At 42.2% G+C, this 27495-nt stretch overlaps 1 protein-coding gene across 4 annotated transcripts in view; it reads right to left on the bottom strand.

Annotated features, from left to right (window-relative positions):
• Window positions 1–27495, bottom strand: part of FAM120B (family with sequence similarity 120 member B) — a 240479-nt gene that overhangs the window by 137906 nt on the left and 75078 nt on the right. For 3 of the 4 annotated variants that reach the window (XM_073545102.1, XM_073545101.1, XM_073545103.1), the window contains exon 6: window positions 17209–17301. The exons of the other annotated variant lie outside the window; for it this stretch is intronic. In XM_073545102.1, the coding sequence (XP_073401203.1) occupies window positions 17209–17301 (93 nt within the window). The remainder of the gene's footprint in view (window positions 1–17208; window positions 17302–27495) is intronic. 4 annotated transcript variants of the gene reach the window in all.

Genomic DNA, 27495 nt, shown 5'->3' with positions numbered 1-27495 from the left:
AGCGCCGGGCTCTTCAGCTAGTAGAATATAATACAGCCCACCTCCCCATAGAATACAATGTAGCACCTCATTATATAACACAGCCTCCCCCATAGAATATAATGTAAAGTGTACCCACCATGGTATATAGCAGCACAGCCCACCGTGGTATATAGCAACACAGCCCACCATGGTATATAGCAGCACAGCCCACCATAGTATATAGCAGCACAGCCCACCATGGTACAGTATATAGAAGCACAGCCCACCATGGTACAGTATATAGCAGCACAGCCCACCATGGTATATAGCAGCACAGCCCACCATGGTATCGCACAGCCCACCATGGTATCGCACAGCCCACCATGGTATATAGCAGCACAGCCCACCATGGTACATAGCAGCACAGCCCACCATGGTATATAGCAGCACAGCCCACCATGGTACATAGCAGCACAGCCCACCATGGTACAGTATATAGCAGCACAGCCCACCATGGTATATAGCAGCACAGCCCACCATGGTACAGTATATAGCAGCACAGCCCACCATGGTATATAGCAGCACAGCCCCCCATGGTATATAGCAACACAGTCCACCATGGTATATAGCAACACAGCCCACCATGGTACATAGCAGCACAGCCCACCATGGTACATAGCAGCACAGCCCACCATGGTACAGTATATAGCAGCACAGCCCAACATGGTATATAGCAGCACAGCCCACCATGGTATATAGCAACACAGTCCACCATGGTATATAGCAACACAGCCCACCATGGTATATAGCAACACAGCCCACCATGGTACAGTATATAGCAGCACAGCCCATCATGGTATATAGCAGCACAGCCCACCATGGTATATAGCAACACAGTTCACCATGGTATATAGCAGCACAGCCCACCATGGTAAATAGCAGCACAGCCCTCCATGGTACACAGCAGCACAGCCCACCACCATGGTATATAGCAACACAGTCCACCATGGTATATAGCAACACAGTCCACCATGGTATATAGCAACACAGCCCACCATGGTACATAGCAGCACAGCCAACCATGGTATATAGCAGCACAGCCCACCATGGTACATAGCAGCACAGCCCACCATGGTACAGTATATAGCAGCACAGCCCACCATGGTGTATAGCAGCACAGCCCACCTTGGTATATAGCAACACAGTCCACCATGGTATATAGCAACACATCCCACCACGGTATATAGCAACACAGCCCACCATGGTATATAGCAGCACAGCCCAACGGTATATAGCAGCACAGCCCACCATGGTATATAGCAGCACAGCCCACCATGGTACAGTATATAGCAGCACAGCCCACCATGGTGTATAGCAGCACAGCCCACCTTAGTATATAGCAACACAGTCCACCATGGTATATAGCAACACAGCCCACCATGGTATATAGCAACACAGCCCACCATGGTATATAGCAGCACAGCCCAACGGTATATAGCAGCACAGCCCACCATGGTATATAGCAGCACATCCCACCATGGTATATAGCAGCACAGCCCACCATGGTATATAGCAGCACAGCCCACCATGGAATATAGCAGCACAGCCCACCATGGAATATAGCAGCACAGGCCACCATGGTATATAGCAACACAGGCCACCATGGTATATAGTAGCACAGCCCACCATAGTATATAGCAGCACAGCCCACCATGGTATATAGCAGCACAGCCCACCATGGTATACAGCAGCACAGCCCACCATGGTATACAGCAGCACAGCCCACCATGGTATACAGCAGCACAGCCCACCATGGTATATAGCAGCACAGCCCACCATGGTATATAGGCAGCACACACCATAGTATATAGCAGCACAGCCCACCATGGTATAGAGCCCCCCCCCCCCCCCCCCGAGAATGGCCCCACAGTCCAGTACTCACACTGATATATTTAAAAAAAAAAAAAAAAAAAAAAACACTCCTCACCTGCTCGTGCCCGTGCTGCTGGCTGCTCCCGGCTTCAGTCTCCTGCTCTGCCTGGCACATAGTGAGAGCGCGATGACGTCATCGCGCACCCGCTGTCTCAGAGGCAGAGCGGAGAATGATGGGAGAGGGAGCGTCAGCTGACGCTATCCTCCATCATTGCGGCGGCGGGGGATAGTTGGCGCTGGGGGCTGGCGGCGGCAGTTGGCGCTAGGGCCAGGCGGGCCCCCCTGCCTCACAGGGGCCCCATAGCGGCAGCGTGATGTGCCGCTAGCTGGGGGCCCCTGGGGGAGCGGGGGCCCTAGGCAACTGCCTTGTCTGCCTGCCCCTAACGTCGGCCCTGATGGCACCCACAAACCAGTCCAGCAAAATCTAAACTCCAATATGGTGCTTCTTCCTATCTGAGCTTTGCACTGTCCCTTAAAAGAAGTTTTCGACATCATATGGGGTATCAGCGTACAAAGGAGAAATTGCACAACAAATTTTGGGGTCCAATGTTTTCCTGCTATATTTGTGAAAATGAAAAAAATTGAGGCTAAAACAACATTTTTGTGGGAAACACATACTTTTCATTTTTACAGATTCATGCTGTAAAATTCTGTGAAGCACCTGTTGGTTGAAGGGGATCACCACACATCTAAATAAAATCCTTGAAGGGGTCTAGTTTCCAAAATGGGGTCACTTGTGGGGGTTTTCAACTGTTTAGGCACATCAGTGGCTCTAAACGCTACATGACACCCACAGACTATTCCATTGAAATCAGAGTTTCAAAACGTCACTCCTTTCTTTCTGAGCCCTGACGTTCGCTGAAGCAATAGTTTTCCTTCATGTATCGGATACCTGCATGCTCAGGAGAAAATGAACAACAAATTTTGGGGCTAATTTTGTACTTTTACCCGTGTGAAAATGGAAAATTTGGGGCTGAAAAACAATTTTTTAGGAAATTAGTTATTTTTATACTTTCACGGCTCAATGTTATAAAAGTTCTGTGAAGCACCTGGGGGTTCAAGGTGATTTCCACACATCTAGGTAAGTTCCTTGAGGCGTCTAGGTTCCAGAATGGTGTCACTTGTGAGGGGTTTCCACTGTTTAGGCACATCAGGCTCTCCAAACGCGACATGTTGTCCGCTAATGATTACAGCAAATTTTACATTCAAAAAGTCAAATTGCGCTCCTTCCTTACCAAGCCCTGTCATGCACCCAAATAGTGATTTTCCCCCAAAAAAGGGGCATCGGCGTGCTCAGTAGAAATTGCAAAACAACTTTTGTGGTCTATTTTCTCCTTTTACCCTTCTGAAAATAGAATAATTTGGGTGTAAAGTTAATTTTTTGTGAAAAAAAGTTAAATGTTTTTTCTTCCACATTGTAAAATTGCCGTGAAGCACCTGAAGGGTTAATACACTTCTTGAATTTGGGTTTGAGCATTTGAGTTTTGGGGTGCAGTTTTTAGAATGGTGTCACTTTAGGGTATTTCCTGTCATATAGACCCCTCAAAGTCACTTCAAATGTGATGTGGTCCCTAAAAAAATGGTTTTGTAAATTATGTTGGAAAAATGAGAAATCGCTGGTCAAGGTTTAACTCTTATAACTTAATAACAGGAAAAAATTATGTTTCAAAAATTGTGCTGCTGAAAAGTACACATGTAGTAAATATTTATTACCTATTTTATGTGACATAACAGTCTGATTTAAGGGAATCAAAATTAAAAGTTTGAAAATTGCTAAATTTTCAACATTTTTGCCAAATTTCCAATTTTTTCACTAATAAAGGCCAGTAACATAGAAGAAATTTTACCACTATCATAAAGTACAATGTGTCACAAAAAACAATCTCAGAATAACTGGGATCCATTGAAGAGTTCCAAAGTTATTACCTCATAAAGTCACACTGGTCAGAATTGTAAAATTTGGCCCATTCACGAAGGTGAAAACAGGCTTGGAAGTGAAGGGGTTGAGAGCCTGGGAAGGAGCCAGGGATACTGCCCCCCCCCCTCCCAGGCTACATCAGCCCTCAGCCACCCCAGAAATGGGGCATTCATAAGATGCACCAAATTTGGCGCTTAGCCTCGCTCTTCCCACTTGCCTTGTGCCGGTTGCAAGTGGTGTGACAGCTGGCCACTCTCCTGTATATGTGAGTGTGGTAAATTCTCTGCCAACAACACCACCTGAGTATTCATATACAAATCTAATCTATTTTATTTTAACAATTTCCTTCTTTCTTTATAATGACTATTGGGAAGGAAACATTAACGTTTTCAAACACAATTTCCAGAACACTAACATCAAACATAAAGAAAGAAAAAATTAAAAACTTACAATAAGAAAAACAGAATTTAGAATAAGTAACACAGTGTAACCTTCTGTGGGTTAACAGTCTAGCTTCTACCCGGTCTACATTACTTTTCAGGAAAAGGATTTCCCACGGAAATTATTTTTCTACAGCAACCTCAACAATTCAGAGAGCTCACAGGATGAGAAGGAGCGAAAAGCAAACCGAGTGCAGAATTTCTCATATTCCTTTTTTTGAACTCCACTGCTAAACTAATTTCCACATAAAAATGGGTGGGATGGCTTGATCTAAATGTGTAAGCAGCAATGGTGGCAAATCTGAGGCCAAGTTGCATTTATACATAAAAAAGTATACCAGCTTAAAAGCTTATACTAGGATGCTTTCATAAGCTTACATTGGAGCAACATACACTGTGTGCAGAATTATTAGGCAAATGAGTATTTTAAACCATTTCATCATTTTGGTGCCGAATCTCCAATTCCAAGCTGTATAAACTTGAATGCTTTTTAGATGAAGTTGATTAGGTAATGTGTATTTGTGTATTGAGGGAGAGTGAGGCCTAAGGATACAACTCCCTGTATGCAGAATTATTAGGCAGCTTGTTTTCCTAAAAAAAAAAAAAAGATATAGGCCATGTTCACACGTTGCATTTTTTGCTGTTTTTATACAAAGTTTAAGCTGCATTTAAATTGCTTACAAAAAGCAGGACTTTCTTAGTTTTTGAAGCATTTGCTTAGTTTTTACTGCGTTTTTGTCAAGGTACATTTGTTTCTTGTGAATGCTGATAAAGTTTAGTGCATACAAAAATAATCTAATTAAACTTCATCAGGTTTTGGCACCAAAAACCTGATACCTGTTTTTTCTTAAGTGTTTTTTGCACTACCCATTGCTTTTAATGGGTGAAAAACGATAAAAAAAAAACGCTGAAAGAATTAAAATACAGCTCTTTGACAAAACAGTCAGGGAAAAAGAAAACAAAGAGTGTGCATGAGATTTCTGAAATCTCAAAGACTTTGCTGATACTGTGAAACACAGCTGAAAACTTGCATAAAAAACTGTAAAAATAACCACTGCAATAACGCAACGTGTGATCATAGCCTTAACTGACTCTGAAAAGTCAAACATTGTTACACAGCCAAGATGAGGGAGACTGAAACCAGACCACCACTGAACAAGACACAGAAATACAAGGTGTTCAGTGCCCAGAGACATGGCCAAGGTAAGGAAGGCTGAAACCAGCCCATCACTGAACAACACACAGAAGTACAAGGTGTTCAGTGCCCAGAGACACAGCTAAGGTAAGGAAGGCTGAAACCAGACCAGCACTGAGCAAGACACAGAAGTACAAGGTGTTCAGTGCCCAGAGACACAACTAAGGTAAGGAAGGCTGAAACCAACCCATCACTGAACAACACACAGAAGTACAAGGTGTTCAGTGCCCAGAGACACAGCTAAGGTAAGGGAGGCTGAAACCAACCCATCACTGAACAAGACACAGAAGTACAAGGTGTTCAGTGCCCAGAGACACAGCTAAGGTAAGGAAGGCTGAAAACAGACCAGCACTGAGCAAGACACAGAAGTACAAGGTGTTCAGTGCCCAGAGACACAACTAAGGTAAGGAAGGCTGAAACCTGCCCATCACTGAACAAGACACAGAAGTACAAGGTGTTCAGTGCCCAGAGACACAGCTAAGGTAAGGAAGGCTGAAACCAGCCCATCACTGAACAACACACAGAAGTACAAGGTGTTCAGTGCCCAGAGACACAGCTAAGGTAAGGAAGGCTGAAACCAGCCCATCCCTGAGCAAGCCACAGAAGTACAAGGTGTTCAGTGCCCAGAGACACAGCTAAGGTAAGGAAGGCTGAAACCTGCCCATCACTGAACAAGACACAGAAGTACAAGGTGTTCAGTGCCCAGAGACACAGCTAAGGTAAGGAAGGCTGAAACCAGACCAGCACTGAGCAAGACACAGAAGTACAAGGTGTACAGTGCCCAGAGACACAACTAAGGTAAGGAAGGCTGAAACCAACCCATCACTGAACAAGACACAGAAGTACAAGGTGTTCAGTGCCCAGAGACACAGCTAAGGTAAGGGAATCTGAAACCAGACCACCACAGAACAAGACACAGAAGTACAAGGTGTTCAATGCTCAGAGACATGGCCAAGGTAAGGGAGGCTGTAACCCCAGACCACCACAGAACAAGACACAGAAGTACAAGGTGTTCAGTGCTCAGAGACATGGCCAAGGAGAGGAAGGATGAAATCAGACCACCACTGAACAACACACAGAAGAACAAAGTGTCCAATGAAACCAACCCATCACTGAACAAGACAGAGAAGTACTAGGTGTTCAGTGCTCAGAGACACAGACCACCGCTGAACAAGACATAGAAGTTGAAATGTCAAGACTCGTAAAGTAATATCTGTAGACAGATTTTTCAAAGGTTTTAACGACTGTTGACATGAGAGTGAAAATCAATTCCCAAACCTACTGCCCTTTTTTTGAGGACATCTTCACCATGATTTTTACTTCGATCAATGCTCCACTGCAACTTTGAAGTACTCCTCACTTGGCTGCCTGTAAAGGCTTTAAAGATGAAAAAAGAATGACGCAGACCCTTCCTCACCTGACATAAACGCTATTGAGAACTTGTGGGCTCTTCTTAAACAAGAATTTTACGGTGAAGGAAAACCGTACACCTCTGTGAACAGTGTCTGGGAGGATGTGGTTGGTGCCACCCAAAAATTTAATCAACAGATAAAGAAACTGACAGACTCCATGGATGGAAGGTTTATGACTTATTACTGATAAGAAAGGCGACTATATTAGTCACTGATATTTTTGTTTGTAATGTCAGAAATTCATTATTGTACATTGTGAGTTGTTTGGTTATTATTCTCACTGTAACAGATGAAAATAAACAATTGATGGGAAAATTTATGTTTTTCATTTATCTGCATAATAATTCTGATAGTTTCCCAATAATGATCCACACACAGATATTCTCATAGGAAAGAAAAAAAACTCAATATTTCTTTCTTAAATATTTAGATTTGGGGTTTATTAGCCTTTTGGATTAACCAACAGCACTGGAGTTGTTCAATAACAAAATGAATAAAAAAAAATTCTAATTGCCTAATAAATGTGCACACAGTGTGAAACTGTAAAAAGCATCTGTATAGAGCCTCATTCAGATGTCCATGTAACATGGTTGGTGTATGGATCACTATACTTAGACATCTGAATAAGGTTTCTCCCAGAAGTTATGGAATCTGATCATTAGATAGTATTGTAAAGCTTGTATAGTAGTGCTGTGATCCATTCATAAAGTTGTACAAAATTCCAATGATCTTAAAATCAACAATTTAAAACTTTGTTCCGATTTATAGCCAATTATAATCTTTTACCTGGATGGGTGATAACTATAAAACAGGTGGAGGACCCACACCGATCGGCTGAGTGCGAGGAATGCTAATGCCCTGCCACTCGACATGAGGAAACAGGATCCATGTTCTAGCTATTATGGAGTTTCCAGCCGATGGACTACCACTGAGCTAAGTTTTCACTTAACCACTAGGGGATAATTTGCTATAACTGTAATATCCCTTTAATGGCAACAGTGAATGTCATACAGAGGCGGTCAATCAATACTGCAGCCATCTTGGCACTTTGTTAATTTGTTTTCCTTTTGCTAGTGTATCACACATATAACACAAGTTTTTATTAAAGGGTTATTTCACCCACTCTCCCTGGAAAAAAAGTTATACCCAATACACGGTATAGGGGGATAACTTGCTGATCCCTGGAGGTCCGATCCGATCACATGGACCCCCCACACAGTGATCCAAAGATTGAGTCTTTAGAATACTACACATGTGGATCTACGATCCCTTCCTGAATGGAGTGGAGGTGCGTATGTTGTCTATGGAAAAAGCCAAGTCATGCACTTTAAAAAGTTTTGATATCAGGGTTGCTTTAGTTCCCAGCAGTTTGGGTCCAAGTAGTCCACCCCCAGAGAGCAGCAAGTGGCTGCAAAGGCAACAACTTCTTCAAGATGTGTAACAACAAGCTTTCCCTCAATTACCACTGCCTCAAGAGTCTACGAATGTGGTATCTTTGTAATATTGCATTTTCTTGACTATAACTTTACTACCACTTTTTATGACTTTAGAATTGCGAAAGTATGAGTGAATCTGAGAGGCTGAAGGCCACCGCAAGCTTTTTCCTGTTTTCCTCTGTCAGGACATGGATGTACATTATCTCCAGGGCATCTTATTTTCTGTAAAATGCGGAAGCGTCATTACTTTTTTGGTTGCTGTCACTCATCTCTAACGTTTTGCCCTGTGCAATAGACAGAATATCTCCTGCTACCTGTCATACCTGTCACCAAGTTGCTGTAGATGGATGATATCATTAGGAGTCTGACCCCTGACTCATTGGCATCATGTGGCTTCAGACGCTCAGTGTCGGCTCTACAGTCTGATATTCCAGTGATGCTGAGATCACATTTATTGAACTGAGCAGTCCTGGGAAATCACAGGCCACTGTCAGCCTGCACAGAGACAGAAATGACTCACATCTGAACAGAGCCCGATTCTGTGTGCAGACGGAGCACTGTGATTTCATGGGTCGATTCACGTGAACGGAAAATCGAGGCACATGCGAAACTCATCCATACAGTTTCAATTGTGACAGATAGTCATGTATACACTTGTGGACTTGACTGGCCTGAGAACTCACATGTACATATGAGCATGGCCTAAACGTTTATCAGTTTACCATAGACTGTTAAGCACAGGATCAATTATAGTCAAAGGTAGGCCATCCTTATACACACCTTAACCAAACCAGTCCAGACCATAAAATAGTGTAAGACAGGCTGATTTCAGCAGTTTTGTAAAACTCACGGTTCAGCGCTTGTAGCATACTGCCTGCGCAGCAAATGACTCCAGTGTAATACTGAAACACAGACTCCCCTGAAGATGGAGATTCTTTCTGATTGACAGCTTTCTGCCTATGCACTGTAATATGGAAAAAGTTGGCAATCGGCAGTGGGAGTGGAGTGTGCGATGTGTGAGGAGTCTGCATTTCACAAACACACTGGACTCCTCGTTTACAGCACAAAGGTATGAATACTGAGCAGTCAAGCACACACCCAAGCTGAGGGCAGCATAGACACTGCAGGTTAAAATAGAAATAATTGTTGCCCTGGGCAAAGTAATTAATATACAGAAATTACCAAAGTTAATGGTTTTTTATACTATATTTTTTACATAATTGATAATCAGTTAACATTACCCAAGGGTTTAAAGGGGTTGTCCGGCCTTAGGGTACAAGTCTGCAGACGCCATGAACGTCCTGCATGTGACCGCACGTATGTGATTTGCATACTTCCAGTCACATTTCCACTAGACGTGCATGGCCTCTCTCAATGCAAAAGTATTAAGCAAGGCTGGACACGTCTAGTCGGAATGTCGCAAGTGTATGTACAGGTGCTTCTCACTAAATTTATCATCAAAAAGTTAATTTATTTCAGTTCTTCAACACAAAAAGTGAAACTCATATTATATAGAGTCATTACAAACAGAGTTATCTATTTCATGTGTTTATTTCTGTTAATGTTGATTATTATGGCTTACAGCCAAAGAAAACCCAAAAGTCATTATCTCAGTAAATTAGAATACTCTATAACACCAGCTTGAAAATTATTTTAAAATCCGAAATGTTGGCCTACTGAAATGTATGTTCAGTAAATGCACTCAAAACTTGGTCTGGGCTACTTTTCCATCAATTACTGCATCAATGCAGCGTGGCATGAAGGCGATCAGCCTGTGACACTGCTGAGATGTTATGGAAGCCCAGGTTGCTTTGATAGCAGCCTTCAGCTCATCTGCATTGTTGGGTCTGGTGTCTCATCTTCCTCTTGACAATACCCCATAGATTCTCTATGATGTTAAGGTCAGGCGAGTTTGCTGGCCAATCAAGCAGAGTGATACTGTTGTTTTTAAACCAGGTATTGGTGCTTTTGGCAGTGTCAACAGGTGCCAAGTCCTGCTGGAGAATGAAATTTCCATCTCCAAAAAGCTTGTCGGCAGAGGGAAGCATGAAGTGCTCTAAAATTTCCTGGTAGACGGTTGAGCTGACTTTGGTCTTGTTAAAAGACAGTGGACCTACACCAGATGACATGGCTCCCCAAACCATCACTGATTGTGGAAACTTCACACTAGACCTCAAAGCTTGGATTGTGGCCTCTCCACTCTTCCTCCAGACTCAGGGGCCTTCATTTCAAAATGAAATGGAAAATTTATTTTCATCTGAAAACAACACCTTGGACCACTGAGCAACAGTCCAGTTCTTTTTCTCCTTGGCCCAGGTAAGACGCTTCTGGTGTTGTCTATTGATAATGAGTGGCTTGACACAAGGAATGTGACACTTGAAGCCCATGTCCTGGATATGTCTGTGTGTGGTGGCTCTTGAAGCAATTACTCCAGCAGAAGTCCACTCCTCTTAAACCTCCCCAAAATTTTTGAATGGCCTTTTCTTAACAATCCTTTCAAGGCTGCGGTTATCCCGGTTGCTTGTGCACCTTTTCTACCACACTTTTTACTTCCACTCAACTTTCCATTAATATGCTTGGATACAGCCCTCTGTGAACAGCCATCTTCTTTAGCAATGAGCTTTTGTGGCTTACCCTCCTTGTGGAGTGTGTCAATGACTGCCTTCTGGACATCTGTCAAGTCAGCAGTCTTCCCCATGATTGTGGAGCCTACTGAAACAGACTCAGGGACCTTTATAAACACTTACGAAGCCTTTGCATGTGTTTTTGGTTAATTATTCGAATTTACTGAGGTTGTCTGTAAGCCATAATCATCAACATTAACAGAAATAAACACATGAAATAGATCACAATGTTTATAATGACTCTATATAATATGAGATTCACTTTTCATATTGAAGAAGTGAAATAAATTAACTCTTTGGCAATATTCTAATTTTGTGAGATGCACATGTAGTAGTTTGCCAGTTCCTTTGTCACAATCCCCCCTCCCCCCGTTTGGTGGCCCATTCAGTCACCAAAGAGGGAAGTCTAGAGCATCTGCATTACTGTGTAGCTTCCTGGGCCTTTGCTCCACATGAAAACTAAAGTCCTGAAGCGCTAAAAACCACTTAGTCACCTGAGAATTCTTCCCCTACCTTTCCTTCATCCATCCATGACCTGACACTAGCCTGAACTTCTGGTCATGCGCCCAACGCAAAACCTCACAGCATGCAGTACATAGAGTGACAGCAGACTTGTACCCTAAGGCCTGACAACCCCTTTAAAGGGAAGCTATTAATCAGGATAATACCTGTTCTTCTAACTTAAGTTTTGGGGTGATTTTTTTTCTAATTTAGCAATGTTTTTTTCCCATATCAGCACAATCTTTATTCAAAATAAACAGCGAAACTCTTGCAATTTTCACACTGGTCACCGAGACTTTTAAAGGTTCTAACATTGTTTGAGGAAATCCACAGGTACATCATCCGCAGACCCCTATCCCATCTTTTATATTGAAAGGTCTAATAAGAGTGTGCAAAGGGAAGGAGGTGAGGGTGAGGTGTGACATCGCCTGTTGTGAATGGTGGATCCTCTGTGTTATCAGCTGTGTATAGAGATGGCACCTGTCATTGTGACCTACCTCTGGATAACAAGGAGCCTTGCTGAAAACTCTTCTTGGAAGTACAGGAATTGAGAGTCTATAAAAGCCCCAGTAGCCAGTGTAAGGTCTCTCGCCCGAACGGTCTGTGCTTGGGGCAGCGCATGCACAGATCAATGCATTAGGTCTTGGCGGGAGGGCCTTGCTGCCCGTCCTGCCCCAGGCACTGATGGCGCTGAGGAGAAATCTCTGCAGGGAAAGTGAGTCACTGAAATAACAGTAACGTGTCAGAGACAGGGGGGGAGAGGCAGGAGAACATTGATCCACCCCACTGCATATTAGCTTGCTTTTCAACAAGTAAGAATTTATTTAGAATAAAATCAACGTGGCATTAGTTTGCGGCATAAAATCATTATGACAAGTTCCCTTTAAGCCATAGGTCATTATTTGATGATAGCTTTCCTTTTTAGGTCATATATGTAAATATAGTGGAAATATATTTTTTTAATGAACCGGGAACAATAATAATATTCGTTATTAATACCTTCAGCAATAAATTAGATCAAAGCGTCAAATAAACTGTGATATCATCTGCCAGAACAGAAACTTGTCACAGCTGCTTTATTTCAAGAGCAATTTCAATGCACAAGAAAGAGGGAAACATGATGGCGGATAGGCAGAGGGTGGAGTATGTCACTTTTCCATTAATGTATTCACAATAGGAAAACAAAAGTCAATATTGGATGTAGATATTCATTTGACATGTATGCTACTAAGCTGCTAAGTAAACACATAGTCCATCAAACTGTCAGACTCAAGTCTGGAGTCCATCACATAAGAACTAAAACTCTTCACTGACCACTGACTGCTAGAAATGGGGAATGTATGAAATACTCTATCTTTTCTGTTATGATCTTAAAGGGAATCTGTCGCCAGGTTTTTGCTATGTAATTTGAGAGCACCAGAAAGTAGGAGCAGAGACACTGAATCCAGTCATGAATCCAGTGATGTGTCACTTCCTGTCACAATCAGTGCTTTATCAGCAGGAGATTATCACTACAAGACAACTGTAATCATGCATCCTAGTCCACCACACCCCAGAACTGATTAGCAGTTCTCTGTCACTACATAATGTACACAGAAAGCTGTGGTGTGGTGAGGATATACACAGCTCCTAGATCTGCAGCAGAAAAATCTATGATTCTATCATAACTGCTGTAACCAGTAAACTAAGTGACATCTCTATGATCAGGGTCTCTGTTCCTACCTCCTTCTGCTGTATTATTACATACATAGCAATAACCTGCTGACAGATTCTCTTTAAGTACCTAAATAAATACATAAGCCATCTTTATTAAATCACTATTGCACTATTGCATATATATATTACCCATAAAGATTTTATGACAAAAAAAACAAAAGTACATATTTTTGGTATCGTCGAGTCCAGAACGACAACCTATGAAACTATCCCACTAGTTAACCCCTTTCCTGGACACTGTAAAAAACAAACAAAAAAAAACTAGACAAAAAACAATGCTTTGTCATCATACCGCCAAACAAAATGTGGAATAACACACGATCAAAAAGAAGAATGTAATAAATATGGTATCTCTGAAAACGTTGTCTTGTCCCGCAAAAACAAAAAGTTATAGCTCTCACAATAAAGGTGATTCAGGGTGCTCACCACACATAGATTAGTTCTCTGATTGGTCTAGTTTCCAAAATGGTGTCACTTGTGGGGGGTTTCCACTGTTTAGGAACATCAGGGGCTCTGCAATCATGACATAGCGTCTGCTAATTATGCCAGCAAATTTTACATTAAAAAAGTGAAATGGTGTTCCTTCCCTTCCAAGCCCTGCTATGCGCCCAAACAGTAGTTTTCCCCCACATATAGGGTATCGGCATGCTCAGGAGAAATTGCACATCAAATTCTGGGGTAAATTTTCTCCTTTGACCCTTATGAAAATACATTTTTTTGATCTAAAGTAACATTTTTGTGAAAAAATTTAAAATGTTAACCCTTTCAGGTGCTTCACAGCAATTAATGGAATGTGGAAGGAAAAGTTAATAAACTTCTTGACTGTGGCTTTGAGCACCTTGAGGGGTGCAATTTTTAGAACAGTGTCACTTTTGGGTAGTTTTTGTCATATAGGCCCCTCAAAGTCACTTCAAATGTGATGTGGTCCCTAAAAAAATGGTTTTGTAAATTTTGTTGGAAAAATGAGAGATGGCTGGTCAACTTTTAACCCTTATAAACGTCCTAACAAAAAAAATATATTTTTCAAAAATTGTGCTGATGTAAATTAGACATGTGGGAAATGTTATTTATTGCCTATGTTGTGTGACATGACTATGATTTAAGGGCATAAATATTAAAAGGTGAAAATTGCAAAATTTTCAAAATTTTTACCAATTTTTTTTTAATTTTTTCACAAATAAACGCAAGTCATATTGAACAAATTTTACCACTATCATGAAGTATAATATGCCACGAAAAAACAATCTCAGAATCACCGGGATCCGTTGAAGCGTTCCAGAGTTATCTCATAAAGGGATAGTGGTCAGAATTGTAACATTTGTTCAGGTCATGAAGGTGAAAACAGGCTCAGGGGTAAAGGTGTTATCCACTATAGACAACCCAAGCTTAATCAATTCAGTGGCCACAAAAAAATACAAAATTATGTATACTCACCTCCTGAAGCAGTGTCGTTCCAGTGATGATGGCGCTGCTGTTCCCGGAGGGGGACATAACATCATGAAACAATGGCTACCTAAACTACTGCAATGCCCTGAGTACATGAGGTAAGCAACATAGTGAATCAGAAGCATTAGATTTAATTTCTAATTGGAGGTGTTTGTTAATATTATTATTATTACACCTACTATATATTGGAATAGGATCTTGAAGATGGGAATACCCTTTTGCAGCAGAATATTTTCATCTGCCTTTAACTCTTCCCTCCTCCTCTTTCGATGGAAGTTTATAAGCACTAACTTCATCTCCTATCTCAGTAATGGAAATGTCTGTCTTCACTGAATTCAGATCTTACCCAAGAACTGACAGTCCAGGAGATAATAAGGATTCTCTGACATATTACATAATTACTTATTTTCAGGTGTACTATTGATTTATGTAATAAAAATTAAACCGACGGTTACTCTTCACATCTCCCTCTTATAGGATGGGATAACATTATAATACAAAAGACATGTGTTCTATCATTAAACAGATGTATACACACACATATCTAACCTGCACACCAACTAGAGAGTAGAGGAAATTACACTTTTGTTGTTTTATGGGAACAATTAGTGTAGGTGTCAACAGGCAGTGGATATGGACACATAAAGATATAGCCTGTCAAACCACAAGACACAAAACTACCAGAAGGTAAGAAGGTATGACACTGTGCAAACTCCAGGAACAATGCACTGAAGTCAGTGAGCTTAAGAGGTTGGCTCAGGGGCCAGTAGGGCCAGTCTTTTGTGTCAGGCACTTATCTGTATACAGAGGTGTGGGCACTCACCATTTACATCTCAATGACTTTTCAGCTAAATGTATATGGTGTGTGCACAATAGGGCATGTATAGTCAATGAGCTCTCCAGACATCTGATGCCCTTGTATTGTCACAATAAGCTGCATTACCAACACCTTTCATATTCACACATATTGCTTACACTCAAAAGAAGCCCTCATTGAATCATTTGGAATTTACAAAACTTCAATAAGAGTTTTTCTACAGTGGTGTTGGTTGCCACCATACCAAACACTTACCACATTCACAGACAAAGGATGATTTTCAGAAGGCCACATGGAAGTCAGCCAGAGACAGTGTATCCTAGAAGCTCCCTAGTGTCCATTATCACTACACCTGGAAACATGAGGTCACTGGCCTGCTTCATACTGAGTGTGCGAATACTTTCCATCACCATTTTGGCCAAAGTGTTCTTCTTACATGTCACAGATATATGGTTAGCTTTCGTGATGTATGTCTGTCTGGCAAACACTCACTGACAGTACGGACAGCACCACAAGCCACAAGGCCACTGATTAGAGATTTCTGTTAGTGGACATCTGGAAGAGCAATCTACACCAGATCAGTGGCAATTTGCACAGACTGTCAGATGACAAAGTGTTCACGCCTCTGTATATCTTTTAGGCTTTATACAATTAAAGTTGCATTACACTGCATGATTATCCCGAATGAGCATTCTCAGGAACTCAGGTTTCTTCAAAATTGTTCCATGTAAAAACAAGTCGCTGATTACAAGAGGAAAGATAGAAACGCTGGTGTGAACTGGTCAGAACTAATGACCTTTTGGTTTGCTTAAAAAATCAGTTTCTCAGCACACACACTGGTCCGTATAAAACAATGGCAGCCCATGCACACTGTGCGACTTATTTCTGACCGTTCTGTGAGTAATAAATGTGGTCTGTGTCTAAACAGGCTACTAACTGACTGGCAATCAGCAAAGACGTTTTCCATCAGGTGGTTTAGTGCTACAAGTCGGGTTGTGTAAACACTTAAAGGTTGTCCACTACTCGGACTTCCCCTTCCCAAATCCCATGAATCCCACTGTAAAATATTGACAGCTATACTCACCTCAGGTGTCGACGCCATGCCAGCAGTGACAGCACTGGCTCTCCTGGGGCATTGTTGTGTCGAAAACTGATTGGCCACAGGGTTCACAAGACACAATGCCTCAGAAGGCCCGGAAGAGACAGTGTTGACATCAGAGGGGAGTACAGCTGTTATTAGTTTACTTGGGGGAACCTAGGGATTGAGAAGGGGTTGTCCAAATCATGGAAATTCCCTTAAAGGGTGCTTGCACTACAGCTTAATCAAATCAGGACTCCAACTAAAGTAGGAACAGTGTATTCTCACTTCTCTAATGGCATTGATCCAGTGATGTCTGCACCACTGTTCCTGGAGAGCGATGTGACTTGTGACTCGTACAGACTCCAGGCAATGAGCGGCCGATCTGTGGCTTCAGCTCCACATAGTCCAGCTGGGTGGACGTCCGCTCTCATTAAATACTAGAGGCTACAGCTGATGAGCGGCCGCTCGTTGGGTGCAGCACCTGTATGAGACACTACGCCTTCACTGGAACAGCGCTGCCGCAGGAGGGGAGTAGACACTGTTCTGTATTTATATCTAGTCCTGAATTAACATGGAAAAGACATGGAAGATCATGGCACTGGTCTATGAAGAAAATATGATCATTGTGAAGGCTGGAGATGTCTAAATGCCACAAAGCGCCCTGTGTCGCAGCAAAGTTCAACATGAGGTTATAATAAATACTATCTAGGGTTTATGTTGTGTCTATACCTGCAGGCTACAGAGCTGTGATGCAGATGTCCCTGGAAGGCACAAGGCTTGGGCTAGAAATGCTTCCACATCTGTTAGAGTCAGACTCTCCACCTGATGATGAGAAGAGACAAAAAAACACTGCTGTGAGCCAAAGCCAAGGAAAAGAAACCCGCCATTGTTGTGTGGGCACCAGACAGAAGCCCTCCAGCATAGCGAATTCATAGCTGCAGGGGAAGGCACTTGAGATATCACTAAAGGTTACCTTCATGAATGGAGATAAGCCGAGGCCTGTCCACACCCAACTACACTCTGTCTGTGACAATCCACTGTAATGGATTCAATCAAGAATCCGGCAGGTTTCACTTTAACTCTTAAAGGACCTGAGCATTTGTTTTAATGTTTAGCTTTTATTTTTTTCTCCCCTTGCTCCAAGAACTATAACTTTTATATTTTTACATCTAAATTTTTTTTTTTTGTGAGTTGCAGTTTTGATTGACAACATTAATTTTACCATATAATGTAGTGAAAAATGAGAAAAAAAACTGTGTGGTGAAATGCTGAAAAAAATGCAATTCCATCATTGTTCTCTGGATTTTCTTTTTACGGGTACATTGTGCGCTAAAATTAACATGGCATTATGATTCTTCAGGTAAGTACAATTTTGGCGATAACAAACATTTAGGTTTTTTATTGGTTAAAAAAGTCTTGAACCTTGTAATAAAAATGTTCTTTGTGTCCCCATTTTCTGAGACCTTTATAGGGACTGTGTCACGCTCGAACTGTGGACAGCATGATAATAGGGGACAAGCTGAGCAGAATGATACATAGTTTTCTTAGAAAAGATTCAGAATAACTTGTATCGCATGCAGTGAAACCTGTGGGGCTTGTATGACTGCCATCTCTGCATGCACAGTCACCGAGAAGACTGTCCATCACTGAGTAGGACCGCCCACTGGACTCATATACATAGATACTTACCTAAAATGGTCCGTCATCCACTTCCATCCAGACGGCCTTGAATCCCACAATCCACCGCACCGCACTGGAAGTACGCCGACCACCATATTGGAATACCCAAGTGATGGGTATTCCAATATGGCACACGCTGGTGGTACCAGGCCCTTGCGCAGTACCACCAGCAGGTCACCGCTGGGACACCCACGCCGGACCCTCCCCCGCTGCCGCCACTGGACCCGCCGCCGAACCCCCGCCAGGACCCGCCATCGGAACGCCGCTAGGACCCGCCGCCTGACTACACGCGCCGGATCCCACCGCTGCCTGCCCACCCACCTCCGTGCGGTCACAGCCGGCAGGAAAGATGGGGGTTTGCGTCCTGTGCTGGAGAAGCGGTGCGGGTGTCCTCTGGTGGTGCAGCACCCCATCTCCAGCACAGGCCGCAAACCACCATCTTTCCTGCCGGCTGTGACTGCACGTAGGTGGGTGGGCCGCCACCCCCAGAGCGACAGAGCTGCACCCATCGTGATGTCACTGCTACATCTAGTATACATAGAAGCACCAGAAATATCAAGGAAAAAGATGATGGCTTTACTGAGACTTTAGAAACAAAACTGGTTATTGATCTGATTGGCTCATCCTGCTGTATAACTTTCTGCCAGCAGATCAGATGCCCTTTTTAACATGACAGATTCCTTTTCATTTACGCTTTCATTTTCCTGTCCATGGGGCAGATGAGGAGTAATTTTTCTTTACACTCTGAGCTGTAGTTTTCACGGATACCATTTTAGGGTACATATGACATTTTGATTACATTTTACTGTCTATTTGTAAGTAATTGCGGCTACCTAAATATAGCAATTCTGGCATTTCATTATTTTTTCAGTCTGACACATGGTTTAAAAAATGCTTACATTTTGATAGAGTGGACTTTTCCCAACACAACAATACCACATCTGTTTATTTTTTTCATATTTTATTTTTTATATTTTTTTTAATTTATACTTTATTTTTTAGTCTTCTGTATGGAATATAAACCTGTTATATTTGATTGTGTGAACTTTACACTGCTGTATCAGAGTAGGCAGTGTAATTGCAGTTCTCTTATAAAGGCCAGACACTGGCAGAGCTTCACATGAGGATGGAGATGGCAGCCGGGGCTTTCATCAGGCCTCAGCAGCCATGATAACCTGGCAGCTCCACGTGAACCATACGATGTAAGTTTAAATTAAATGGAAGCATTTAAAGAGACCAGAGCGGATGAATACAGAACTTAATCTCTTGTTAACAAGGACAAAAGAAATGTATATCAAATGGAAAGAGGGGGACATATCTAAAGAAAAATATAATGGTGTTTGCAGTGAATGCAGGGCAAGAGTTAGAAGAGCTAAAGCCAGTAATGAGTTAAGGCTTGCAAGGGAGACCAAAAGCAGCAAAAGGATTTTGGGGTATGTCAAAAGCAAAAGAAAAGTCAAAGCTACTATAGGAATTTTACAGGATGAAAAGGGTGAAGTGGTCAAAAATGATGTTGAGAAGATCGAACTTTTAAATTCCTATTTTGCATCTGTGTTCTCTAAGAAAGCAATTGTAACATCAACTGATCTTCACGGTGACACTGAAGGAATAAAAGAATCCACTCTATCCAAAAACAGAGAGATGGTGAGGGAACGGTTAGCTAATTTAAATCTCCTGGTCCAGATGAATTACATCCTAGGGTACTGAAAGAGCTAGCAAAGGAAACTGCAGAACCACTAGCCAGAATCTTTAAAAAAATCCTTGAAAACAGGAAAAGTCCCAGAAGACTGGCCAAGGGCAAATGTTGTCCCTACCTTCAAAAAGGAAAGAAGACAGAGCAAGGAAATTGCAGGCCAATGAACTTTACTTCTATATCAGGAAAGATATTTGAACAAATTATTAAACAGCATGTATGTAAGTACACAAGTATGTAAGAATACAGTAACTAACCAGAGCCAGCATGGGTTGTAGCAAACAAGTCATGCCAGAATATTTCCTTCTATGATGGAATCACCGATTGGGTGGATCAGGGAAATGCGGTAGATATAGTATATCTCATCTTCAGCAAAGTATTTGATAAAGTATCTCATACTATCCTTATTGAAAAAATAACCAAGTATGTGATTGAGAAGGCTACAGTTAGATGAATTCATAACTGGCTCAGTGATCATACTTAAAAGAGTGGTAATAAATGGTTGCACATCCTATTGGAAAAAATGTTCAGGTGGGGTACCACAAGGCCCTGTCCTGACCCCAGTGTTGTTTAATATTTTTATAAATGATATAGATAAGGGAACTTAAGGTAAAGGGAACTGAAGGTAAACTAATAATCAAATTTGCAGACAATGAAAATCTAAAAGGGATAGCTAACACTAGAGAAGACAGAGAAAGGATGAGGTAAGGATCTAAATAAGCTTGAACAATGGGCAGCGACTAATAGAATGGCATTTAACAGGGGGAAATGCAAGATTCTACATCTGGGCAAGAAAAACAAAAATTACATCTATAAAATGGGAGGAATAGTACTAAGCAACAGGACATGTGAAAAAGACTTGGGTATACTAATAGATCACAGACTGCACATGAGTCAACAGTGTGATGCAGCAGCAAAAAAAGGCAAGCACAGTTCTAGGATGTATTAAGAGAAGCAGAGTCTAGATCAGGTGAAGTAATTATCCCCCCCCCTACTCCTCCTTGGTCATGCCTCATCTGGAATACTGTGACCAGTTCTGGGCAACACATTTTAAAAAAAGACATTGAAAAACTGGAGCAAATTCAGAGAAGAGCTAGTAGGATGGTAGGCGGACTGCAAAGTATGTCCTACGGGGAACAGTTAAAGGATCTGGAAATGTTTAACTTGCAAAAAAGAAGGCTAAAAGGACACTTAATAGCTGTCTACAAATATCTGAAGGGATGCCACAGTGAAGACGGAATCATCATTATTCTCATTTGCACACGGAAACAAGAGAAGCAATGGAATGAAACTGAAGAGGAGGAAGATACAGATCAGATATTAGAATAAAAAATGACAGTGAGGGTGATCAATGAGTGGAACAAGCTACCACAAGAGGTGTTGAGTTCTCCTTCAATGGAGTTCTACAAACAGAGGCTGGACAGTCGTCTGTCTGAGATGGTTTAGTGGATCCTGCATTGAGCAGGGGATTGGACACAATGACCCTTGAAGTACTTTCCAACTCTAACATTCTATGATTCTATGATTTGAAGCCGTTATGAAAGCAGTTATGAATAGGCTAAACTCATATGCAACAGTAGTCTGCAATTTATGAATTCCACTTTTGCTACACATGGAAAAAAATGAGGTACTTTGTCATTTTTTATCAAAAATATGTAATCTAAATTTACATTTTTATCATTTTATCAATATTTTGTAAGGCAACCTTTTGGGTTTCAACACTGCCTGAATCCTTCTGGACATGATCTCAATTAGATTCAAGCATGTCTCAACCAAAATATGATCCCAGGTTTCTTCCCAAAGTTGGTGCATATCAGTCGAATCACTTGAGTATGTACTGTATACATTTTTTCTTGAACTCTACCCACAAGTGTTCGATTGTGTTGAGTTCTGGAGACAGTGGGGGCCAATCCAGCACCTCTATTTCATGGTCTTTGACCCATTTCTTTGCCAACCTCAACGTATGCTTCGAGTCGTTGTCCTGCTGAAATATGATGTCATCCTTCTCATACCCATAGTACTAAAGTGTAAAAAGTATCTCGTCCTGTAGGATACTCACATATAGCTCAGCATTGAGACCACCATCAAACATGGCCAAGAATCCAAAGCCTTTGGCTGTGAAACAACCCTATATCATCAACTTCCTTCACTGAACTTGACAGTTCCTTCAGTTTCTTGATATGTTAGCCCCTTTTTCACTTGTTTCTTCCAAACCCTTTTGCACCCTTCAGAGCCTAGTTCACTGACTTGTCTGATCGCTCCAAAACACCGATTTCCAATCTTCTAAAAACAAACACTTCTTATGATATTGAAGTCGAGGTTTCTTCACCTTTTTTGAGCCACCATTTCTGACTTGTGTATGGTGCGCCGAGCAGTGCTTGCATGGACATCTGTGATCTCACTATTAAGAATAAGAACCACCTCCACTGCCATGTTTGTCGTGCAAGAACTGATAGACCTTGTGATGAGCCGACTTTTCGACTCCAATATTTTGCCAGGATGTCCACCTCTTGACTTCTGAATGGATGGACAGACTTCATTTCGTATTCTTCCAACTGTCCTGGTACTCACATGATGCAGTTTGCCTATTTTCTTGGCCAAGAGACCGCTACTGGTGAACTGGATGATGCCGTTTCTCTTTTCTTGGGAAATCTTCTTCATGGCTGCTCCTCGATATGAACCAGTGACTTTTTGTTTTGAAATCAAACTAATAACACACTGAGTTATTAGGGAATGTGAGAACAAGTTTTATTTTGTAGTATACAGGAAGCTTTTTCCATCACCAGGAGCAAAACAGTAACAATGAAGTGACATGACAAGAATCTGTCTGGGTATTATGTTTGACACCAATCTCTCCTTCACATCCCTTATACAATCTCTTGCCGCTTACACCTAAAGAACATCTCTAGAATCCGCCCTTTTCTCACCATGGAAACAACAAAAACCCTCACTGTCGCCTTGATCCACTCCCGCCTGGACTACTGCAACGCTCTATTAATCGGCCACCCCGTTACTTGACTTTCCCCTCTCCAGTCCATAGTTAAGGCTGCAGTCAGGGTCATCCATCTGGCTAATTGGTACTTGGGCGCGTCCGCTCTTCGCCAATCGTTACATTGGCTGCACATTCATTATAGGATCCAATTCAAAGTACTTGTTCTCACCCACAAAGGTCTCCATAGTGCGGCACCCCTTTACATCTCTCTCATTTCTGTCTATCAGCCTAACCGACCTCTGCGCTCTGCAAACGACGTTAGACTAAGCTCTGTACTAATCTGTACCTCCCACTCTCGACTCCAAGACTTCTCCCACGCAGCGCCAATCCTCTGGCATGCTCTACCCCAAGAAAGTAGGACTATACACAAATTGCATAGCTTTAGGTGCTCCCTCAAAACACATTTGTTGAGAGCGGCCTATTACGGTCACTAATCAGTCATTTTATGTGTAAGTGTGTGTGTGTAGCCCATTCACCATCTCCATCTATCCCCTCACTCCCTCAAGATGGCTGGACCATCATTGTAAATACACACCTGTACTTTGTATCTCCCCCACCTCATTGTAGATTGTTAGCTCTCACGAACAGAGTTGGCTAATTTTGCTTTAATTATTGTATTGTTAACGTTGTTACTAATGACTTGTGTTTTGAAACTGTTAAACTGTAAAGCGCAGCGGAATATGTTGGTGCTATATAAATAAATATTATTATCTGCATAACTAATCATATGCTAAATAGTTGGAAGTCACATTTATGTAAGAGATAGCCAAGATTGTCTATAAAATGATGACAGTCTCATGCTTGAAGCAACAGTGGATGGTGAGATATTAAAGTCAAATGTTCAAACATTGTTACCGTTTTATTCGTCAGTGTGTCACTAAGGCTAAGTTCACACTTGCATACCGGGGCTCAGCGGACAGTTGCGTACTTCCTCCCTATAGCTCCACCCACTTCCGCACTTCTTCCATTTAGGTCCGCCTACTTCTGCATGTGTCCTGCGTACCTATCTTTAACATCTTTACTTTCCCGTACGGTCGGTGGCCGTGTCAAAACAACGCATCCGCATACATCCACATGTCTCACGTACCCAATGTTAAAGATGGGTACGCAGGACGCATGCAGAAGTAGATGGACCTAAACGGAAGAAGTGTGGAAGTGGGCAGAGCTTTAAGGAAGACATACGCAGCCATCCGCAGAGCTCCAGTACACAAGTGTGAAGTTAACATTACTGGGCTTCTTGTATCAGTTTTGATAAAATACCTATTTTATCTGCTGCGGATCTAGCAGTTCTCTGAATGTTCAGCTATATATAACCCCTCCCACACCACTGATTGGAAGCTTTCTGTGTCAAATGTTAATAGGCAAAAAGCAGCCAAGCAGTGGTGGGGTGGGATAATACAGAGCTCATGACTATGGAGGACTACCTGGCAGCAAGTTTACTAGTCTTCTAATGATAATCTCCTACTGATAAAATTGTGATTTGATCAAAACTACAGCAAGCAGCATAGTGACACCGCTGGAATCAGGATCTCTGTTGTTACATTATGCTGCTCACAGATCTATACATGTATAGTGCATGTAGCCAAGAGGTTAAAGATCTATAACATTCAGGAAAACCTCATGAAGTAAGTAAAGACCCAATATAACCATTTATTAAAAAATACTATAAGATAAATGCATACGTATATGTCAGGCAGATTGCTTGGTGAGGGACTGACGTTATACACTGTGGTAATGAGACTGAAAGAAAAACCTGAATTCAGTGACTTAGGCTGGTTTCACAATTCCATTTTGGCGCGCAGCATATGATCTGCACAGGTCCGCATGCATCATGTGTACTGATCTTTATTATGGTGTACGCAGGAATACGCAGGAACATGCGTTTGCATGCGGATGTGTTGTTTCGCGGTGTGCGGCGGTGCGCAGTGAACGCAACATGTTGCATTGCGGTGTAAAAAATCTGTCAAATATGCGCAGGCATGCGGATAAGTGGGTCAAAACAACGCATTACTGTCTATAGGAACGCATTGGAAAGCAAGGAAATGCGTACGCATGCATTCGAAAAGCATGCGTACTTCAGACTGAACATGTCCAGAAAGTTGTTTTCAGCCACACCTCCAACAAGCTTCAGCACAGCATCAGTGGCAGAATCCGCCAGCACCTTTCCCAACATCACAAGGGCTTGGATACCAATCTACTCACCAAGTGACCTATCCACCACCACAACCACCGCTGGCCATTAGCACTGTTCCAACAGTATCCAAGCTACACCATGCAGCCAAGTGCAGCAGTCCAGACTTCCACTTCCACCACGCAGCCGAGTGCAGCAGCCCAGCCTTCCACTTCCACCACGCAGCCGAGTGCAGTAGCCCAGCCCTCCACTTCCACCACGCAGCCGAGTGCAGTAGCCCAGCCCTCCACTTCCACCAAGCAGCAGAGTTAAGCACCCCAGGAACAGGAAAAAAACAGAGGGACCAGCACAACGAAGGCCAGGAAAAGAAAAGTAGCAACGAAACATAATCACCTCTGAATGTGTCTCTGTTTCCAAGTCTCTCCCCACCCTCCCTTGGTTCTATCCCATCCAATGTGTCAATCCCTTCCAACTTGTATCCACCTCCTAATGTGTCCTCTGCCAATGTTTCTGACCCAATCCTCCAATTGACTGCCACTTCCCCTGTAACAATTTCCCCAACCACTCCTAGTCTACCTTCACAGCCCGACACCCCCCAGGTCTACAATGTAACTCCCTCCCACAGATCCCAAAAGTAAAGCTTTTTTTTTTTTTTTTTTTTTTTTTTGTTATTTGTCAAATTTCCTCTTGGTGTTATGTTTGTTAATAAAAAATATTTTAGCTCACAATATCTGCTACCCTGTGTTTTCTTTAAACATGTGTGTATTGTTGAGTGAAGAATTAACAGGTGTTACAGTAAAGGTGTTTATTATTAAAGTTACAGTCAAGTTGTTAGTATTAACGTCAGCAAACATTACAGGTACATTTTACTTAGCGGCTTAAACCATTTTGTCTTGCCATGCCACATGTCCAATATCAGAAACAAAGTAGGCAGCACATTTATCTCTCATTTGTGCAACTTCCACTGTAGTCCTCAGAGGCTGATCTTGGTAATCCTGCAATGTGGTATGAACACGTTTGTCAAGTTCTAATTGTTATCGCTCTTTTGCAAGGATGTAATTGTGCAGAACACCACACGCTTTTACAACCTCAAGAATTGTCTCAATTTTTAGATTGATGGCTGTTCCCAAAATGCACCTTTTAGAGACCAGCAATCCAAAGGCACACTCCACAGTTCTTCGTGCCCTTGTCAGTCGGTAGGTGTAAATCCTTTTGGTGTGATTCAAGTCCCTACTTGAGTACGGTTTTATCAGGTTGGCACACATTTGTAACACCTCATCCTCAACCACAACAAATGGCATTGGCGGCCTTCAGTGTTCGGAAGAGGTCGTGGCTGTGGAAAATTGAAATCATTACTATACAAACATTGGCCCATGTCAGAGCTTTTGAAAGTCTGTGAGTCATTTCCTCGTCCAAACGAGCCAACGTCCACAGCGACAAATCGACAGTCAGCATCTGCAATCGCCATGAGAACAATGGAAAAGTATTTTTTGTAATTGAAATACTCGGATCCGCTTCCAGCCGGTTTCATAATCCGAATGTGTTTGCCGTCCACAGCCCCCAAGCAGTTTGGAAAATTACAAATTTCCTGGAATTTTGCAGCATTTTCCAGCCAGAGTTCAGTTGTGGGTTGGGGGAGGAATTCTTCATGCAGAATGTCACAAAGCACGGCAGGTGTCTTCAACAATTCCAGAAAGCGTGGACACTCCAATCCAGAATTGAAAATGTAGAGATGATAAGGTCTCTCCGGCAGCCAGGAATCTGCCGAACAGAAAATAGAAAAAAAAAAAAATTAAGTACATGGCTTTCAGAACAATAATAATAACAACGGCATGTGTTTGTTTTTCAAAATTACGTACCTCAGGGTCAGGAATTGCTCGACGTAGCTGTGTGTCCTGCCCAGTGATGGATCCTCAGACACGATGCAGCAAGTCATTGAAGCTCTGTTCCAACATTCTTGTGTACTCGAAAAACTTCTGTGTTTTCACGCAGCTCAGTGTACAAAGAGTGGTAGGCTCCACGGCCCTCTTGGACTTCAAAGATGGGGTCTTGCCAATAGCGATGACGACATCTTCTCCGTCTTTCTCTTCTTCTTTCTCTTTTACAAGCAAAAGCAATGGCAAGAGCCAATTTCAATGACAAATCAAGATGAAGAAGGAAGCTCTCCACGCTAAGATCCATCTTGCAGCTGGATACAGCAGCAAAAGACGAGGATTTCCTCAGTGCAGTGTGTCTATATGTGTAGAAAATCCCATGAGACACGCCTATTGGGTGTCTGGTGTCAAGGAAACTACAGGAAAAGAATTGGAAACATCGATGAAGGAATTGAGGGTAAACTGATTAAATTTGCTGATGACACAAAGCTAGGAGGGATAGCTAATACTAGAGAAGAGAGAGAGAGGATTCAAAAAGATTTAAATAAACTGGAGAAGTGGGCAGCAACTAACAGAATGGTTTTTAACAGGGAGAAATGCAAAGTACTACATCTGGGCAATAAAAATGAAAAAAGCATATATAGAA

The sequence above is a fragment of the Dendrobates tinctorius genome, unplaced genomic scaffold (assembly GCF_039654945.1).
Source record: "Dendrobates tinctorius isolate UK_male_01 unplaced genomic scaffold, ASM3965494v1 ptg000140l, whole genome shotgun sequence".
In the NCBI taxonomy this organism is placed as follows: Eukaryota; Metazoa; Chordata; class Amphibia; order Anura; family Dendrobatidae; genus Dendrobates; species Dendrobates tinctorius.
This window is presented reverse-complemented; position numbering and strand designations above follow the sequence as displayed.